Source organism: Rhea americana, unplaced genomic scaffold, assembly GCF_003343005.1.
Source record: "Rhea americana isolate MKP2758 unplaced genomic scaffold, rheAme1 scaffold_211, whole genome shotgun sequence".
In the NCBI taxonomy this organism is placed as follows: Eukaryota; Metazoa; Chordata; class Aves; order Rheiformes; family Rheidae; genus Rhea; species Rhea americana.
This window is the reverse complement of record NW_028186269.1, coordinates 1,190,904-1,210,166: the sequence shown is the minus strand read 5'-3', so window position 1 is coordinate 1,210,166 and position 19,263 is coordinate 1,190,904. Positions and strand designations below refer to the sequence as shown.

At 39.4% G+C, this 19,263-nt stretch overlaps 1 protein-coding gene across 1 annotated transcript; it reads left to right on the top strand.

Moving 5' to 3' along the window:
- The first annotated feature begins 908 nt into the window (after positions 1–908).
- Positions 909–17,403, top strand: MATN3 (matrilin 3). Its single transcript, XM_085304872.1, has 9 exons — positions 909–921; positions 1,729–2,298; positions 5,827–5,949; positions 6,367–6,489; positions 7,992–8,114; positions 11,284–11,406; positions 12,164–12,286; positions 14,899–15,006; positions 16,887–17,403. Exons 1-9 carry the CDS (start codon positions 909–911, stop codon positions 16,940–16,942), a joined length of 1,362 nt encoding a protein of 453 aa, XP_085160998.1. The 3' UTR covers positions 16,943–17,403.
- Positions 17,404–19,263: the final 1,860 nt, after the last annotated feature.

The window sequence follows — 19,263 nt, the reverse complement described above, 5'->3', positions numbered from 1 at the left end:
CGGCGCGGCGGGCGGGCGCGGGGGGCTGCGGGCCCGTGCGCAGCCGCGCCCGCTGCTGCTTCTTGCAAAGCCGGTCGTACCGATCCTTTCCCTTCTGCGTAGCTGCTCTCCCCTCGTGTCTAGCTTTCACAGCGTTTCTCTTTCAGATTCCCCGGAGGACGAGGATGTTCTGCAGCTTGGTCTGATTTTCCCAGCTGTAACTCCTATTCTAGAAAACGATTCTGCCTACGCATCTTGAATGCTGTCTTGCTTTCTAGGAGAGACACTGTCTGTCTTTTTCTTTCGAGTCTTAAGCTATGCTTGCATGCACAAACATTTCTTCTTACTTTGACATCTTTCCAAGGGGCACAAAACCATCCTTCTAAATCCTTATGCAAAACCTATGTTATAGCATGCGTGCAGAATTATATAATATACCTGGGATGGGATCCTAAACTGATGTAGCTGATTTGCCTGTCTCAATGCAAACAAATAAACAAAAATGCTGCTGCATGGTTCCTGATTGCAGGAACCATGCAGTAGCAGGTACTTTGCTTCTTTTCTCCCTTATTTACTTGCAAAATAAGTTCTTTAATAGACTGAAAACATGCTGCTTTTACCTCTACACAAGGTGAACCTCTAAGAGACTTGTGAAGAAAATCAAATCTCTCTCTCTCTCTTTTTAACGAATTGGAATAGTAGAAGTCAATTCTATAGGAGYTGGGAGAGGTCTGCAAGGATCGCAAGTTTAGGCAGTATGTCCAAACTAAATACTTTTTGCTATGTAATGCGCTGTTGAGCAAGAATGTCTCTTTTGCAGAAATAGTGGTTTTGGTTTGTCCGTTGTTTTTTAAATCAGTAGTACAAAGTATAGAGTGATCGCATAAACTAAATTCATGGTTGCACCAACGGCAGATCAGGATATCAGGATGGAGCATATAGGTTAGCTTGGTTAATATTGCTGTTTTGTTTCTCCTTAATCTTCCTGGAAGAAGTGATGCTTGTTCTGCCCTCTGAGCTACAGCTTTTTTTGGTTTCCTTTTCATCAGTCTAGATTTCTGTCAGTGAGGAGTTTTAGAAATTGGGAAAATATATGTAAATGTTCATTTTTACATATAAAATTACTTCATAAATGTTGTGTTCCATTTTTTCTCTGCCATAGAAAAACCTTACTTTAAAACAGTAACAACTTCCAARGAGGCATTGATCACAGTATCATCTGCATTTTGGTCGTGTTGGCTTTTGCATCTTCTTGTTGTGTTCTTTGGATTGTGAATTTCAAACAAGAAGTGATTCCTAATCATCAATCTGCTATGTTGTTACTATTAATAGCATGTTCTCGCTTGATTTATGTGGCTTAGAAAAAATGAAATTCAGGCTTTATCTCTCTGAAATGAATAAAAAATAAGCACATTTATATATCCTTGCTACACTATTATGTAGGCTGTTATATGTGAACTACAACCCTTTGTTTCATGGATACTTAGACATTTTGTGGGCTCAAATGTGGATCTATTTTTTAATGCTTACAACTATTGTCTGAATTAATATTTTAGATTTTTTAATGTGTAGTTCACTGTAATTTTAATCCTCCTCTTAGTAAATCAAGAGTACTCATAGTAAGTACTGATAGTAAATCAAGACTGCTCCTCATGGAGGAGTAGTCTCACATCTTACAGCTCTCAGCTCTGGTGAGAGTTCTGGTTCTGCGTAGGAGATGATCAAAGTGCTTTCCTTCCTTCTTTACAGATGCTACTTGCAAGAACCGGCCTCTAGACCTTGTGTTCATCGTAGACAGTTCCCGTAGTGTCCGACCTGAAGAGTTTGAGAAAGTGAAAATCTTCTTATCAAAAATGATTGATACTCTGGATATTGGTGAAAGAGCAACCCGTGTGGCAGTCATGAATTATGCCAGCACTGTCAAGGTAGAGTTTCCCCTCCGGACCTACTTTGATAAAACCTCTATGAAGGAGGCTATATCTCACATCGAACCTTTATCTGCTGGCACGATGACTGGCCTTGCCATCCAAACTGCCATGGATGAAGTCTTCACTGAGGAAATGGGTACCCGGCCAGCAAACTTCAATATCCCCAAGGTGGTCATTATCGTGACAGATGGACGGCCACAAGACCAGGTTCAAGATGTGGCAGCAAGCGCCCAGGCAGCTGGCATTGAGATCTATGCCGTTGGGGTGGACCGGGCAGACATGCAGTCCCTGAGGATGATGGCCAGTGAGCCACTGGATGAACATGTCTTTTATGTGGAGACCTATGGTGTGATTGAAAAGCTGACATCCAAATTCAGAGAGACTTTCTGTGGTAAGACGGTAATTCCAAGAGGGCAGTGTAATGCTCTTTGGGCTCCTGCTGTGGGTCCACTCCATAAGAAAGAAGTTTTTCTTTTTGAGAAGTGTTATGCCTCACATTTAAATATTTCCTTTGCCACCAAAGATGGCAAAGGCAACCAAATCAAACCTTTTATTCAGTGGAGGCCAAGAAATGACCTTTCCTTTTGAACAGTAATCTTACCATAGGAGTAACAGAACTGATTTCAGTGGATCTCCTTGTGCACTCAGATACTACATGGTGCAGGAGAAGGCACTGCAGTCCACTGGGGTTCACCTATGTACACATATTGACTTTTGAGGAGAGCACACTGCTCATTTATTTTCCTGTCTAGCTAGGAAAGAAGAAGGGTAGGAGTGTGGTGCTGAAGCGTTGCTTGCAGACCTAGAGTCAGGAAAATCACTGTAGTGTGTGAATTACTACATTGGCTTGAGAAATTTGATGCAGGATAAAGTATCAGGACACAATAACGTGGCATCTTGGGATGGACTTTCACTCTGCAAGCAGTGCTGTGCCATTTCAGTGTGCCAGCGTCACCTTTTCCCATTTTTCTCTGTGACTTGATTTTGGTGAGGAACTATATCTGCAGCTCTTAAGGGCTGTGTTGAATTAGCTTAGTTCTTTGGGGGCTGGACTTGAAAACATGCTGCGTGACAATGGTTTGGATGAGCATCATCTACTAATGATGCTAAGCCAATGTAGGATATTACTGTCATTTACAAAAAAAAGCAGAGTGTACCTGGAAAATTTAGAGCTGCCTGTAGAGAGTTATGCCACAGCCACACCAACAGAAAAACAAATGATGATTTCTTGACATTTAAAAAACTTRTGTAAAGTAGATTTTTATAGTAAATTTCTGACAAAATGACTTGTAAAATAAGTCTCCAGGAATTAATGGGTGAAATAAGATGTAAAGAGCATTATGAGAGAATTAAAGTAATAACCATTGCCTTGGAGCTTGGTTGGCAAGAATGTGTTACTTAGTTTTCAGCGCCTTACTGAAAATTACCACCATACCTTTTGAATATRTTTAAAGTGAGTAATATGTTTAGAATGAATAGACTTCTTTTTCTAGGTATGAAATAAGCATGTAGGACCATCTGTATACAGGACACTTTGCCCAATAATTAACATAGGAAATGCCTTGAGGATTGGCTTGACATAGGTGTATTACTGATGTGACCACATTCTCTCTTTGGTRTCTTGAAGTGGGTACAAGTTCCCACCTAGCTGGACAGGTATGTGTACTATGAAAATAGTACTACATTTTCCACTTATATTCTAGCTAAAGCAAATCCTTTCATGGCACCAAAGAAAAATCTCTTGTTCTTAAGACTAAAGTTTTTGTGCCTAAACATAAGAATTGTGCTCCCTCTGAGCCAGAGGATAAATCAAAGAGAGCTGAAATACGTATAATCCCAGTGCAGGTCTGAGCTTCCTGCATGCTACAAGCCAGAATCCATCCCTAGGATTCATAAACAAAAATGAGGTAAAAAAGAATAATTTTCAAAAGGTTCTTACAACACAAACGGACTTTGGAGGATATTGTAAGACAGTGGGTAAACTGGATCCTCTCCAAGTCCAGACTGCTGCTTGGTCAGAGAGAAATCCAGATTCACCAGTGACAGCTAGGATTTTCTTTGAGTAGGCCAAGCCAAATAATTTGTTTGTGAGCTGGACTGAAAACAGGRAAACTAATGTTCAGAGGCAAAATAGTTGGCTAAGATCAAGTTGTTGGTATATTAAGAACATCATTCAAAGGGAGAACATCCTTGAGATGGAAAATCTTAGCCTTGAACTGCTGTCGAAGTCAGTGGAAGCTTGACTTTCCTACCACAAAAATGTGACCGTTTGAGTTTCAGCTTCTCAGCTCTACCTGAAAATATAATCCATAGATTTTGTTCATAAGTCATTGAGAGGAATTCTGTTATTCCCTAGAGTGTAACAGTGAAAAGACACTAGCTTGATTTGTGTGTGTTTTTTACTGCCAATACAGAGAGAGGACACATTTTCTGACAGCCTTACTGGGTACATCTAAATCTTCCACATTTCAGAAAATTGGAAATATTGCCTTGCATTCAGAAATAGATGAGAAAATTCAAGTGCTCTTGTGTCTCATTTCTTATCTCACCAATAAAGCTTTGGAGGCTGATTTTACCGGTAGTCCATATCCACACTGTTACCATTCATTTAAGTAAAATCTCAGGTAATGACTCAATGGGCCTCTCTCTTCATTTTTCCATGTCTTCCCTCTTCCCTTTTCATCCCATCTAAATTTTGTCATTTAAAAATGATCTAAATTCTGGCTAATATCTAAGTTTCCTTTATGGTCASTGGAGAAAAGCAGGTGTGCCTGGAGGTGATCTACAGAAAGAGCAGGCTCCAAAGCTAAATACAGTTTGTGGAAACATTGGTCAGAGGTTTACATGAGTACACACAATGTTAGTTGTGTAGTTAGACAATCTCAGAAGGAAAAGATAGTGCAGGTACGGCACTGCAGAGACAGCCCAGCATTATAACGGTCATTTTGTTGGCCTTGTTGCAACAACAGATGTATCCAGATGCTATCAATCACATTGCTTTTGCTATCACCATTTTCTCAGTTTTTGCAGTTCAATGAGATAACCTTACTGTCTCCGGTGAATGAATTTGTCCCTTAAAATTTAACCTAATTTTTCAATTTAAGTTTCTCATTTCTCTAGATTTGGGCAATATTTCTGCTCTCTCTTTCATTTGGGAGGTTCATATGCCTGTAAAGCTACCCTGCTGCAGGAACTTTCCTCCATAGGCTCTTCTGGAGCTAACTATTTAAACCTGACAGAGCTGGCTAGCTGCAACTCTAACAAGCGAGTTTGCAGGCTGGTACCTCTTCTGAACCACTGATATACAGACACTCTTTTTATCCCTGGGAAGATAATGTGTTATCCTTTTTTATTGTATTTTACTTTTTTTGGGGGGGAGGGTTTCTGTCACATTTCAGTTTACATTATAGAGTGTTTTTTTCCAAAGCAACAGAAATTCATAAATTGAGTTAAATGCCAGAAAGCAGAATTTTGCTAGCTGGCAGATAGTGACTGATATGTTTGTGAATGGGATTATTTAACCTTTGCCAGTAACAGAAGGGGATTGGATACAATAATCCAGAGGGATCTTCCAAGTGCTGAGGTCCCATTTCCAGTGAAACATAAACACTTAAAATCCCTCTCTTTCCCCATTGAACTCCTTTTGCAGATTAATCTTTTCTTTCTGCCATCTCGGACGCTGACTTTCCTTGGTGCAGTTATTTCATGGTGGTTGATGGCCTCTTTGTTCTGGCTACACAAATGATGTTGAAGCTGCCAGTAACATTTGTGACAGGGATACAGCACTTCAATTTACTGCTACTAATCCAACAAGCAGTGCAAGATGTGAAGAAGCTGAAGCTGTGAATCATAAAATATTAATGGATGTTTCTTTGCTTTGGGATGACTGAAATGTTTTTTCTGTAAATGCCCTTCGCAGCTGTGAACATGTGCGCACTTGGGACCCATGACTGTGAGCAGGTCTGTGTGAGTAGTGGTGGATCCTATGTTTGTGACTGTTATGAAGGCTACGCRCTTAATCCAGACAAGAGAACTTGCTCAGGTAAGGTTCTAGTATCTCTTCAGTACATGTACTCAGGTAGAAAAAAAATCTCTTTTTAAAAAGGTAATAAGATTTGAGAAACTATTTGCATACTTCATTTGAAACAGCAAACATCTGTATCTCATTAACAAATCTTCTAAGTTTGGGATAGTTAATGGTGATTTGTAGTTTAATTTCATCAATGTCCTTTCTGTTATGACCAAAGGAGCATCATTCATTAGGGCTGGATGCCAAAACAAAGTTTTCAAATGACACTGCATAGCTAATTTCTCTTACCATTTTTCTAGTTCCTTAAATTACTATTGCTGTTTCTGGGTTGATTCCAAATGGCAAAATATTTGTAAACATGAATATCCACTCCATCCAAAAATACTTTCTATTAACAAGAAACTTGTTTCTCTTACATGCCTTTCACAGCTGTAGACATGTGTGCACCTGGAAGGCATGAGTGTGACCAGGTCTGTGTGAGTAACAACGGATCCTATAGCTGTGAATGCCATGAAGGCTACACCCTGAATGCAGATAAGAAGACTTGCTCAGGTAAGAACTAAAGGCTACTTTACCATACAAATTTCATGGAGACATGGACACACTCTTTCTGAGTTACCTTCACGGCATCTGTTTGACAAACTGTCTGCAGGTATCAGCTCTTAAAATAAGAATTCATTTGTAGCCTTTCTTTTTTGTTTGCAACAACAACTTGAGACACCTCATTTAAAAAAGCAAAGTTTTGTTTAATTGCGTTGATTAAAAAATGCAGTTTGGCACCTACCTGCCATTTTATGGTCTTCATAGTATTTTAGAATTGCCACTTGCCCCTGGGAAAGGATGAACCCAAGTTAGAGATGCCCCAGCACTGCCTCCACCTCCTCCGAGGACCTCGGCTCTCCGCCCCGCTCCGGTCAGGAGCACTGCTTGACCAATCGGAGCCTGCCAACTTCTGGATTGGCCAGCCAGTGTCAAGAGAACTGAGTTCTGATTGGCCCCCAGTGAGACGCAGGTGGCCTCAAGGCCCAATGGCGTGCAGCGCCTCAGGACAGCGCTCCCTGCGGACCGCTTCGGCTGGGGGCCCGGCGCTTCGCCACCTTCCCCATGGTCGCTTCTCCTCCGCAGTCCTTCTGCCGTGCAGCTCTCACGGGAGCGTGAGGGTCGCTAGTCCGCAGAGGACCTAAAATCCGGTGATTTTCCCACATCCTGTCCATCCCCCCTGTCAAAACTCAGCTGCATTTATACAGCTTGCTGCTTCTGCTCCTAAGCGGTGTAGGCCTCTGTGATAAAGCAGCCCCGGCCTTCCACTTCAAAGCAGCTTCTTGCTTTACTGCCCCTTGGATTTTCACCTTGAAAAGTGATACCAATTATAAAAACTTTTTTTCCCCAAATACTTTTCTTGTATTGTTCCTTTAAATCCAGAAGGCTTGAAAAGCTGAATAGAGTAACTATTTTATAACTGGTATAAAAGGTAACTGGAGAGCAGGTCAGTATTCAGTTAAGTTTTTACTCTTTTTATTTCAGAAGAGAGAATATAACTTCAGAGTTCCTCTGCATTGTTTGTTGTTCTCGCTAGGCTTTATAATTCTGCAGCATTTAATAGCATTTGCACATATCATAACTGGCATTTTATGCCAGCCTTCAGCTCATGGGTGAAAATACGAATTTAAATTTATTTGCCATAGTTAATCACTGATACTCTAAAAGATAGCTTCTTCTGCCTTGACACATTACAGTTTACTGATAGTCCTCGGTATGGTGTTGTAGCTTCTCTTTATCTGAGGCTATTTGGGGCAGTCAGAATTGCTGCTGAAAATCAGACTATGTGAGACAGAACAGTACTGTCTTAGAGTCCGAATATCTACCTCTGACATTAAATAATTAGTAATTGAATTCAGTTGCCTGCAGCACAATCTAGTGATAGTAACAGGGCACTGGTTGGATCCTGATTCAAATCCTAATTAAATTATATATATAAATGCTGAAGTATTTAAGATGCTAGAGTGTTTAGGAAGGATTCATAGCTTTCTTCTCTAAAACCTGGTTCATCACAGCTATGGACATGTGTGCACCTGGAAGGCATGACTGTGCACAGATCTGTTTGCGTAATGACGGATCCTACAGCTGTGACTGTTACGAAGGATACACTCTGAATGCAGATAGGAAGACCTGCTCAGGTAAGATCTGATCAAGGAAATACTGTGTTCAGCTAGAAACAAGTAACTCATTTGAGTTGGGTCAATTTATGTTATTTTTGTGAGAAATCACCCAAGAGTTTCTGTACARCTTCTGAAAATACAGTGCAATTTTATTTTTTCTTCATTTCCCGTAACTGTTTGAGATAGACAAATCTCAACTGTTAGTGGAAATAACAGTTGTGTGAAGCTTATAGCTGCTATAGTTAAAATACCATTTGACATTTTCTTCAGGACTTCGCAGTATTTTCACAGACATGGAGCAAGAACTGCCATATCCACCTGAGAAGGAAGGATAATATAGTTGGTGAGAATATGTGATGTGCATTATCTGTGTCAGGAAGCTTTGCTGCAAACCAGCACAAGGGAATGAGATGTAGAAGAGCAAGGACGGTGCTCTGAAGACTGGTTACAGTCTGTATGACGATGAGTGTGATCACATTTTCTCGTGAATGTGTTTGGACCAAAAATACTCCAGCGTTAGGGCTCCAGAGGCTGGAGAGAAATATTCTTTCCTAGTGCTGATCTCTTGTGGAGAATATGAACATAGACATAGCTAATACTTAAGGATGAATATATTGACACATAGTACAGCCATATTAATTTCTATTATATAGCATTATCGGTGAATTAGGATTTGAACTTTACTCTTAAACTCTTTGTATGTCTCACTGATGATTTATTTATACAACATCTTTTTTTCCACTTTCATCATATTCCTGTTCCTCACTATATTTTGTGTGACAAAGTGCTGAACCTAGGCTTCCAATTCCTGGAGATTTCTAGGCAAATCTTTCCAACCAAGTTGTAAGTCTTACACCTATGAGAGGCAAAGACCTCTCCTCAACACTTAGTTTTGGCTCTTTTAGGAGCTGGTTTGGTAAATACTGTTTCTAGGCTGGTCAGCCTCACCTCCATCCCTGSAAAGCTGATGGAACAGCTCATTCTGGATGTCATCTCCAGGCATATGGAGGAAAAGAAGGTGATCAGGAGTAGCCAGCATGGATTCACCAAGGGGAAATCCTGCTTAACCARYCTGAWAGCCTTCTATGRTGGMATGACTGGCTGGGTAGRTGAGGGCAGAGCAGTGGATGATGTGTACCTTGACTTCAGCAAGGCTTTTGACACTGTCTCCCATAGCATCCTCCTAGAKAAGCTCAGGAAGTGTGGGTTAGATGAGTGGACAGTGAGGTGGATTGAGAACTGGCTGAAAGGCAGAGCTCAGAGGGTTGTCATCAGTGGTGCAGAGTCCAGTTGGAGGCCAGTGGCTAGTGGTGTCCCCCAGGGCTCAGTCCTGGATCCCATCCTGTTCAACTTCTTCATCAATGACCTGGCTAAGGGGRCAGAGTGCMTCCTCAGCAAGTTTGYKGATGATCCCAAGCTGGGAGGAGTGGCTGACACACCTGAGGGCTGTGCTGCCATTCAGAGACACCTGGACAGGCTGGACAGCTGGGTGAAGAGGAACCTCATGAGATTCAGCAAGGGCAATTGCAGAGTGCTGCACCTAGGGAAAAATAGCCCTAGGCACCAGCAMAAGCTGKGGKCTGACCTTCTGAAGAGCAGCTCTGCAGAGAAGGACCTGGGAGTGCTGGCGGATGACAGATTGACGATGAGCCAGCAATGTGCCCTTGTGGCCAAGAAGGCCAATGKTMTCCTGGGGTGCATTAGAAAKACTGTTGCCAGCAGGTGGAGGGAGGTGATCCTGCCCCTCTCCTCAGCCCTGGGGAGGCCTCATCTCGAGTCCTGTGTCCAGTTCTGGGCTCCCCAGGGCAAGAGAGACATGGAACTCCTGGATAGAGTCCAGCRTAGGGCTACAAAGATGATCAGAGGGCTGGAGCACCTGCCCTMTGAGGAACAGCTGCGAGAGCTGGGCCTGTTTAGGCTGGGGAAGAGAAGACTGAGGGAGGACCTTATCAACGTGTACAAGTACTTGAAGGGAGGGTGTCAAGGGGATGGGGACAAACTCTTTTCAGTTGTCCCATGTGACATGACAAGAGGCAATGGGCAGAAATTGAAGCACAGGAAGTTCCGCCTGACCATGAGGGGGAATTTCTTCTGTGTGAGAGTGACGGAGCACTGGCACAGGTTGCCCAGAGAGGTTGTGGAGTCTCCTTCTCTGGAGATCTTCAAGGCCCGCCTGGATGCAACCCTGTCTMMCATGCTSTAGRTGACCCTGCTGAGYGGGGAGGTTGGACTAGATGATCTCCAGAGGTCCCTTCCAACCTTACTGATTCTATGGTTCTATGAACTCTCACCTGGTATTCTATRGAGGCAATAAACATCTATAGGCAAACATGAATTCAGTTTGGCATCCCCTCTTTGAGTCCAATCCCGAATCTCATTTCATAGCACTGACTCCCCCCTGCATATTCACATTTCAGGTATTTTTTCTGAATACGCTTGCTTTTTTCATTTGAATCTCATTTTGCAGTATGCTGCTAACGATTTCTCTTTTTGCTGTTTCCTATCCAGATCTCTGTGATACAATAAAAATAGCCTAGATCAGGAAAGGCTTTTTTCTTTACAATTGCTTGTGCCTTACTAAATCTCCTTACTGCAAAAATATCCAAATATAGGAATTTCTTCTCAGCTTGCCCTTTTGGAGTTGACGTGTTAAATTTGGCAGAGAACATCAGCTTCACACATAAAGTACCCACTTTGTAACTGGCAGTTGGTGCCACGTCTCTCTCTCTCTCTCTCTCTCTTTTTTTTTTTTAGCAGCTGCGTATACTCTTCGGTTTATGGTCTTTTTACTCCATAAAATAGTAGCTTATTCAATGCAATTAGAGTTGAAATAATGCCAAATATTCTCTTAAAATCCAGATATTTATTCTCTGAAATTCTTTTGGATGATTACTTCGTAACTGGGTCACTGCTAGTTCAATTCTTTTTGCAAACTGTTACAACTGCAGAGAAGTATTGCCAGTGTTCCAAACGTCACATCGATTTTGTGGTGTTCATAACCAGATAAAAACACACTCTGTACACCCTACTATGGCTAACAGCCATCGTATGGCTGACGTGCAATAAAGTGGTCCTGGTTTGAATCCAAATGAAGAAATATTTGTAAATGTGAATTACTAAAACCAAATAAATGCTCTGAAGTTTGGGGAATGATTAATATTCTTCTCTTCTCAAATGCCTTTCTTAGTTGTCGACATGTGTGCACCAGGGAGGCATGACTGTGAGCAGGTCTGTGTGAGAGATGATCTATTCTATACCTGTGATTGCTATCAAGGCTACACCCTGAATCCAGACAAGAAGACTTGCTCAAGTAAGAATATTCTGATGTTTCCTATCCCTCTGTATCCTCCTCAGCTAAGTAAATATATTTCAATATATATTGTTGTTAATCGATTAACAAGTTAATATATTGGATCTGCTTGAGAAACTTAACACGTGCCATTCTAAGTGATATAAGACGGTTTCTTGTTATTCTTTCTCATTTTGAGACGCAAAGAGACATACACTACTTTATCTGCAACAGTAGTTATATATATGTATATATAAAAAATAATTGAAGAGAGAATAGCAGCAGTTAGCCACGCAGYTTGTATTACAGCACAAACTGCAGACTACCATGCAGGAGACAGCTTGGAGATGATGTCCTCTCCTCCAGGCTGCACTTCACTTTGYTCTCTTTTACTTTAGCTTGTCAGTGACTTTATGCTATGGTAACAATGTACAATTACATTCTAAAAGCATTTCTTTCCAGTATCCTTACTGCAAAGTTACTCTGTTCTACAGACTTTTCCTAGCTCATCTTTGGAGGCAACCTGGCCCTTCAGAGGGTTACGCAGCTGCAGTCAGAGTGAGCACAGACTGTAAAAATTAAGGTGGAAAGAGTCTCAGTAAGACAGCTGGTTCATCTCACTGCTCTAAGGTGCAAGCAGATCAATTATATATCTCAGTAGCTCCTGAAAAAAGTACATATAGTACAGGTTCCCAAATGTAAAAGTATTGCTCTTGTGAAGTATTCAAAAATGCTACCATATTATCAGGTAACTGTTTCTCCAAAACTTGTTTCACAGGAACTAATGTATGTGCACCAGGGATGCATGAGTGTGAGCAGGTCTGCGTGAGTAATGATGGATCGTATACCTGTGACTGCTATGAAGGCTTTACCTTAAATCCAGATAAGAAAACATGCTCAAGTAATAATTTAATGTTTTATTTTTTCCTGAATATATTTACTAAAGTACCCTCTTTAATGTGTTCAATCCTTTTAATCTCTTTCAAAAACTTTCCATCAACTCACTAACTCCTTCATGGTGTAATACCTTTTTCATTCTTCTCTGCCTGTTTTCAGTAATGTTTTGAACTAGTTTGATCCTTCTTGTTTAGTTATAAGTTGTTATATTTAAAATTAGACATTAGTCTTGCTTACCATCACACTTCTAAGGACTTCACTGTATTTACAGAAATCTGTTATAATCTGCATTTCTTTATGAAGTGGTAATAATTAGGGGGATTTGGCTTCTAGGGTGTGTGTCTCTGGGGCATGGGACTCAGCTGCATAGCAGCATACAGATGATAGTGGGGCAGGGAGAAAGAGCAGTGGTGTTAGATGAGTTATCGCAGTATGATCTCTTCCACTCCTCCAAGGTGAGTGGGCAGGCATGAAACTGCCAGCTGCTTTCGCTTAATGTGAACAAGAATGGTATAAAGTATTCACAGTTCCTCTGCATCCTTTGTAATACAGAATCATAGGATAAATTAGGTTGGAAGGAACCTCGTGTACCTGATCTGACCTCCTGCTCAAAGTAGGGATAACTTTGGCATTAGATCAYGTTGCTAAGGGCCATGTGTAAGAGCAAAGTATAAAATCAGCAAATATAGCCAAACATCATTCTGGGAAAAAAAAGTAATTTTTAGTTGGTTTAGACTTCCTTAAACATAAATACAGTGTGAAAACAGAACTATAGCATATTTTGTGTGACTTCAAGATTTTCGGATACTAAATACTGGAAGATTATAGTTTTCACTGAAAGACTCCAGAAGACTTCAGGGTACCCATGGAGGATTGCCATATAGAAAAGTAATTTAGTTAAAACAGAAGTAATCCAAGGATGATCTGTATCTGCCACTGGARAATTTAAATGCAAATAGGAAACTTCACTGGCAGTCAGTTGGAAACCAACCACGCTGATGTGATATTTTGAACTGGCTTTCCTCCAGCTGAATCTTGAATAGTTCTTCTTTGTACATTGCCCATACAGCTAGTGGAATGTTCCAAAGAAGAGAGCTGAGCTTGATTTCACAAGTTCAGTGAAATCAAGGAGACACCAGTTTCAAGACTGGCTCTAAAACAAACGAATTTCTGCAGCACTAGAAATGAATCTGTTCATAGACTATTTTTTTCAGTGAAACACTGAAGGAACAAACTTTTTAAATGGATATATTTCAATCTTTTTCTTTAATTCATGCAACTGTTGGTTTCTTTGCAAGCAGCCTTGTGTTCTCACCTCTTAATAAATCAGAAATGATATTCCATACACATGCATACTGCTAGTGCTATGCACCAAGAGTACTTGTAAGGTGAAATCTGTTGGTGATTTAGATGCAACTCTATTTCTTACTACTTAAATTTAATATGCTTTCATTTTTGTGTTATTTATAAAGTGGTAAATACCAGTCTTGATTCCTTCCTAAGCTGAAACTTAAGTATTTAAATTACACCTGTATTTCAGAAACTGATCCAAACCGACTAATTTTTGACACTACTAAACTTTTTATGTGCCTAAAATCATTAGATGTCTCCTTGCTTGTCTTGAAAACTCCCTGAAGGCTTAACTTAGGACATTCATGTATGCTCGAAAGTGCCATATTTGACATTGCCATGATACCCCAAATGCCATTACATTAGAGGTCTGACAGAAGCAAGCTTAATTCTTCTCAAGATAAGTTCCAAAGTCAGTCATGGTCTTGAGTACTAATTATTTAATAGATTTTTGTGAGAGTGATACCAGTGCCTTTCCTGTGGATGGTGTGATGGTAAAAGTACCTCTCACAAGACAGAGACCTTGTTGCAGATGAGTGATGTGCTTCACTTGTAAGACAGAAGCAGTGATAAGTTTTATTGATATAAGACATTGATTTAACCAAGTTCAAAAGTAAATAAGACAGTGGTTTAASAAGATTCGATGCAAAGTTTACTCGGTTATCTGCTGCATAGAGGACAGGGTCAGACAAAATTGCCAAGGAGACCCTCCCTTTGCGTTGTGAGGTTCAGACTGGACCCTCTTGCTTTCCAAACTCCTCCTCAGAAGGGTTGGAGTGCAGATGGATCCAATCTTAATTCCAGACTTGGTCAATGGTTTACGTCTAAAGGATTATGTGCACAATCAACTAGAGATACAACTTAGCAAAGTTGGCAAAGTTTCAGCATGCTATTAGTCACTTACCACTTCAATGGTTCCTTGTCAGAGAAACTGACCCTTAACTCCCAGAGAGTAACCTTGAGAGGCGTCCTAACTCGCAGGGAGACTCACTGCCGTGCAGCCCGCCGCTGTGCAGGATTGTTCAGTGGGCTCTAGGCTGCAGCGCTATTTACGGGCAYGGAGTTTGACTCATGGTCTTGCAGTATCTGGTATGGAGATTTCTRGAAGAAATAGAGGGTGCTTTTTTCCTTCCTGACTATCCTGTATTCCAGTGGTTACTGTAATCTTATGTGATGGGTTCAAGTCCCCGTGAAGAATCACAGATTATTCTAGGATTTAAATATCATAAATACAATAAATATTCTAAATGCTGTTTTCTCTCTTAGGGGCTACAACAAGCAGTCTTGTAACAACTGAGGAGTCCTGTAAGTGTGAAGCTATAGCTGCATTACAGGACTCAGTCACCTCACACCTTGAAGCTCTGTCCATGAAAAATATCCTTTTTTTCAGATGATCCTCTGTATTCAGGTATTTTCTTGCATTTTAGAGGTAGCTGTTTTGATATAAGTCAGTGAAGCAACATACCTCACAATAGAAAGTATTTTCTTGCTGATTTTGGAAATGTTACGGAGCAAAATTTTGTGTGTTGCAAATACAATAGTATTTGATAGATCTCACAAATGTTTTCATGTTTCCTTGAAGTGTTTTAATATTGATATACAGATAAAATGCAGAGGCCCAGATCACCTAGATTAGGTATGCTATGCTGAACACGAAGTGTTGCTCTATTTTAAATTCTTCACATGACTTTTACTGTAACAGCAAATGCTCAGTCATGAGCCTTCCTATTAGTAGGTGTCATATGCCTTGAAATTTCCAAGGCATCTTTGGAGGCGCTATTACAGTAATCGGACCAGAAGCAGTATTTCCAACTCCACAGAGAGGCTATGTTCCAAACAATTCTCATGCTAGTTTTTCTTTTTGGTAAAAATCTGTTAGCCTATTAATATCGAGCTGTTGGGATATATTAGGTGACTGATAGAATGGGACAGCTGTGAGGTAAGTTGCTGAAAGGGGGTGTGCTGGGTGAGGATCAGRGTTTTGGGACGTTTGAGGTATAGGCTGGTGGGTGTTAGTTACGCTGCACTGGAACTTGCTAGCTTCATTCACTACAGTGTGGTTCCTGTAAGCAGCCAAGAGAAATGTAGCTGGTACCTGGATTAGATGTTTAACAAACATGTGGGAGGAAAAAAAAATTATAGTGAATTCTGTGGTATAGTAGCAGACCTGAATGATGGAATAAATATCCTCAGATGGCAAGAAAAGGATTAATAACTGGAAGTTGGGCAAGATATAATTCAAAAGAAGGCACAATTCTTAAAAATAAAGTAGTTGAGCACTGTGACAATTTACCAAGGGTTGTGGTAGATTTTTCATCACTGGAAACTTTTATTTGGAGGCTATATACTGTTTTCTCTAAAAGGCGCTCTCATTCAAATAGGAATTAATTTAGGGGAGTACTATGTTTGTGGTTGTCATCATGATCCCTGAGGCATCCGAATAAAGGAAGAGTTCAGGATTTAGTGTTAATTAAAGAGGGCAGCAAAGCAGGAGAGTAAATTTTCTATGGTATACATTACATATGTAGATAAACGAATCTTTCCGTTCACCAAAGTTTCTCAAAGTTAAATGAAAACATCTGCCTAGGATATAAGACATTCTACATTCTTGAATAAATTCAAAATCATTTTTATAGAGTCTAACTGGCAATCCTTCTATTTACAAGGTTCTGGAATTCAGTCTTTCTGCCTGGGAAAGGTGAAAAGAATACTCTGATTTTGTGAGATTTTAATATGTCATTCCAGGGAATCTAAGTAATTAAAACTGAAGGCCAAGATAATTAAAGCTGTAATGTCATCTCAATAGTAGCATGTCCTTCAGAGAACAGGCAATCTCTCTGCCCCGAAGCACTAATATTGAGCCAGTAAAAGTGGTGGTTTCAAGTTAGAAATGTACTGTATTATGCAGAACTGAGGCTTTCTTTCAAAGTTATTCCTTGCCCAGCAGTTTGTATCCCTAGTGTCCTTTCAAGGCAAGATGGAAAATGAAGCAGATATAAATACCTGCTGCTCCTCAGCTCTGAATGTCACACAATCCAACTTATAAGAAACAAGTGTTGTTGAGATAATATGGGAAATAGTCAGAGCTTGATAGGTCTCATAAATGTTTTGAAACATCTAGTTGCTCTTTCATTGTTCAAGCATTTATTGAGCTCATCTAGAAGAGATACTTGTTTAAAATGCAATCATGAGAAAGATGACAAATAAACCAAACTTAATAGGCATCTATTATAATACCCTTAACAACAGATCACTAGATGAAGTGTCTCAGAAGTTACAAGCATATCAAGAGAGACAGCAGATTGTCTAAGTTATCATTCTACTTAATTATAAAATGACCTTTCTGAAGCATTCATTTTTATTGTGTTCAGCAAGCTTTATTTCATTGCACAGCTTACAAAACAGCAGTGGTTTGGTATTGTTGACCAAATGTCAAGAAGACTTCAAGAAGACTTCAGGAAGACAATGGTTTCAATAATACAGGGACCCTGAGGGTCTTYATGTATGGTCACTCTGTAACAGTAAAGCTATCTATACCTACTGTACTTCACTCAGTACTACAAATAGTACAGTAGGTACTGTTATTCTGCAGTAACTGTGTTTTTATTTTATTTAAAAGTAAATACAAGAAAAAACTATTTTTGAATGCATACAGTATAWCATGTTATATAAAACTGTGAAAAGTAAAAAAATTGTCTGTAGCATCTGTCCAATGGGAGAGGCATTTGGGGTCTTGTAACTTATTTTAATAAACTAAAGATCAGCACACAAGTGTTGGAAGCTTTTTTGTGTGTGTAACATAAAGTATGTGTGTTATGAATTAAAGTGTTTAATAAAAACAAGGAAGCAAAAACARTTAAAGATGAATAAAGCATAAGTGGAAGGAATCCACAAAACTAGATGGGACACTGTCAAAGGACAGTCAGTGGACTGTCAGTGACAGTGGACAGTTGGAAAAAGAACAGTTTGATCAAGTATTAAGTAGTATATACTTTGTATTTTAAAACTTATAAATCCTTGTTAATATARGTATGTTTAATAGCAATTTAAAATATCAATAATGTTCTACATCTGGAAGGGACGAAAGACCTATTTTAACTTAAGGTTTTTATCCTGCAAGATTTACTTATGTTAGTAGTCCCTTCTATTGTCATTCCAAGGATGTTACTGGGACTACTTCTGTCAGTAAGGCTTGTAGGATAAAACACACAAGCTGACAACTTAAAAATATCACTGTTTAAGAAAATCCACTGATGTTATATGCTTGCATATGTAATCACCTAAATGCTTAAGAAACTATTTTTAAATAAATTTCAGGAGAGAGGAAGTAAAAACAGCGTTTTTTTTTGAACTGAAAAATCCAAATTACTTTGTACTACACATAATACTATAATTTACAATTTGGCAGTACAATTACTCAAAATGTTAAATACACAGCCAGTATGCTAAGGACATATAATGACATCTACACTGTCATTGTACTCTGCACATGATAGATACAAACTTTTGCAAAGAAAATCAGTCGAAGAGTATATAATATTCAGATCTGTATGGACAAATGCTGCTGGACAATCATGGAGATTCTCTTAGTTAGGCGCAAGAATAAGAAAACTAAGAGAGTGCAAAGCTTAAGATCTTTCATTTAGAAAAACACAGTATGTCTCATCCTATTTCTTTATATGCTTTTATTCTAAAATACGCAAGGTAAAATTAGAATTTCAAATTATTTCAAATTAATTCAATTTCAAAATATATTTGAATGAGATTTTATATATGTCTACACAGTAATGTTAAGTTGAATGTAATAYTAAATAGCACAGGAAAAAGAAAATGAGGTACAGCTTCAGCAAGGGCTAAAAATGAGGCTATTCGCTCCAAGAATGCGAGATTGCTATCTGGTTGCTACTTGTGATGCATTCCCACTGGTGTTACCTCTTATAATTCAATTCRAGGCAGCATGTGACTATCTAGCTGTGCTACAGTTGCTTCCTGAATATGCAGTGTATTCCTATTTTTTCTGTCACTCAGGGAGGAGTCTTTTGCTAGAGCTTTACTTTGCTTACATTCATGTCCACTGCTTAAATACACATATTATATAAGGATTTAGAGGATGAGCAGTATAAGCCTTGGCCTCCACTATCCATTTAAATTATACACAGTAATGTTGTAATTTGTAGGAATAAACAAGTTGTTAATCTCACATAAGACTTCAACTTCTTGGCAGTTAGGAATGGATTACATTACTCCCATTTATAATAAGGCCAGTTGTCCAATGAAAGGTATAATTTTATATGATAGTGGAAAATCATCCTGTGGGCCAGATCTGTCTTGCAAGATTTCAGCTGGATAGGCTTTGTTTAATGCATTGCTCTTCATAACTCCATTTTGTTACAGATGAGAGTATTTATATTCAATTCCTCTGGGCAATGATCTTAGTTCACTTTGTGTTTATGAGCACCAGACAAATTTCTAAGGTGATATAAGTGATTTCTTTAAAATAGGACGTATCAGCATCAGAGCTTAAATGACTGAACTTTTAAAACCTTTTATTCTAAATATAGACTGTACTCATTGCTATGGAATGTATAATTATACTCTAGTTTAATTACTAGGGCAGCTAATGCAGAGAAC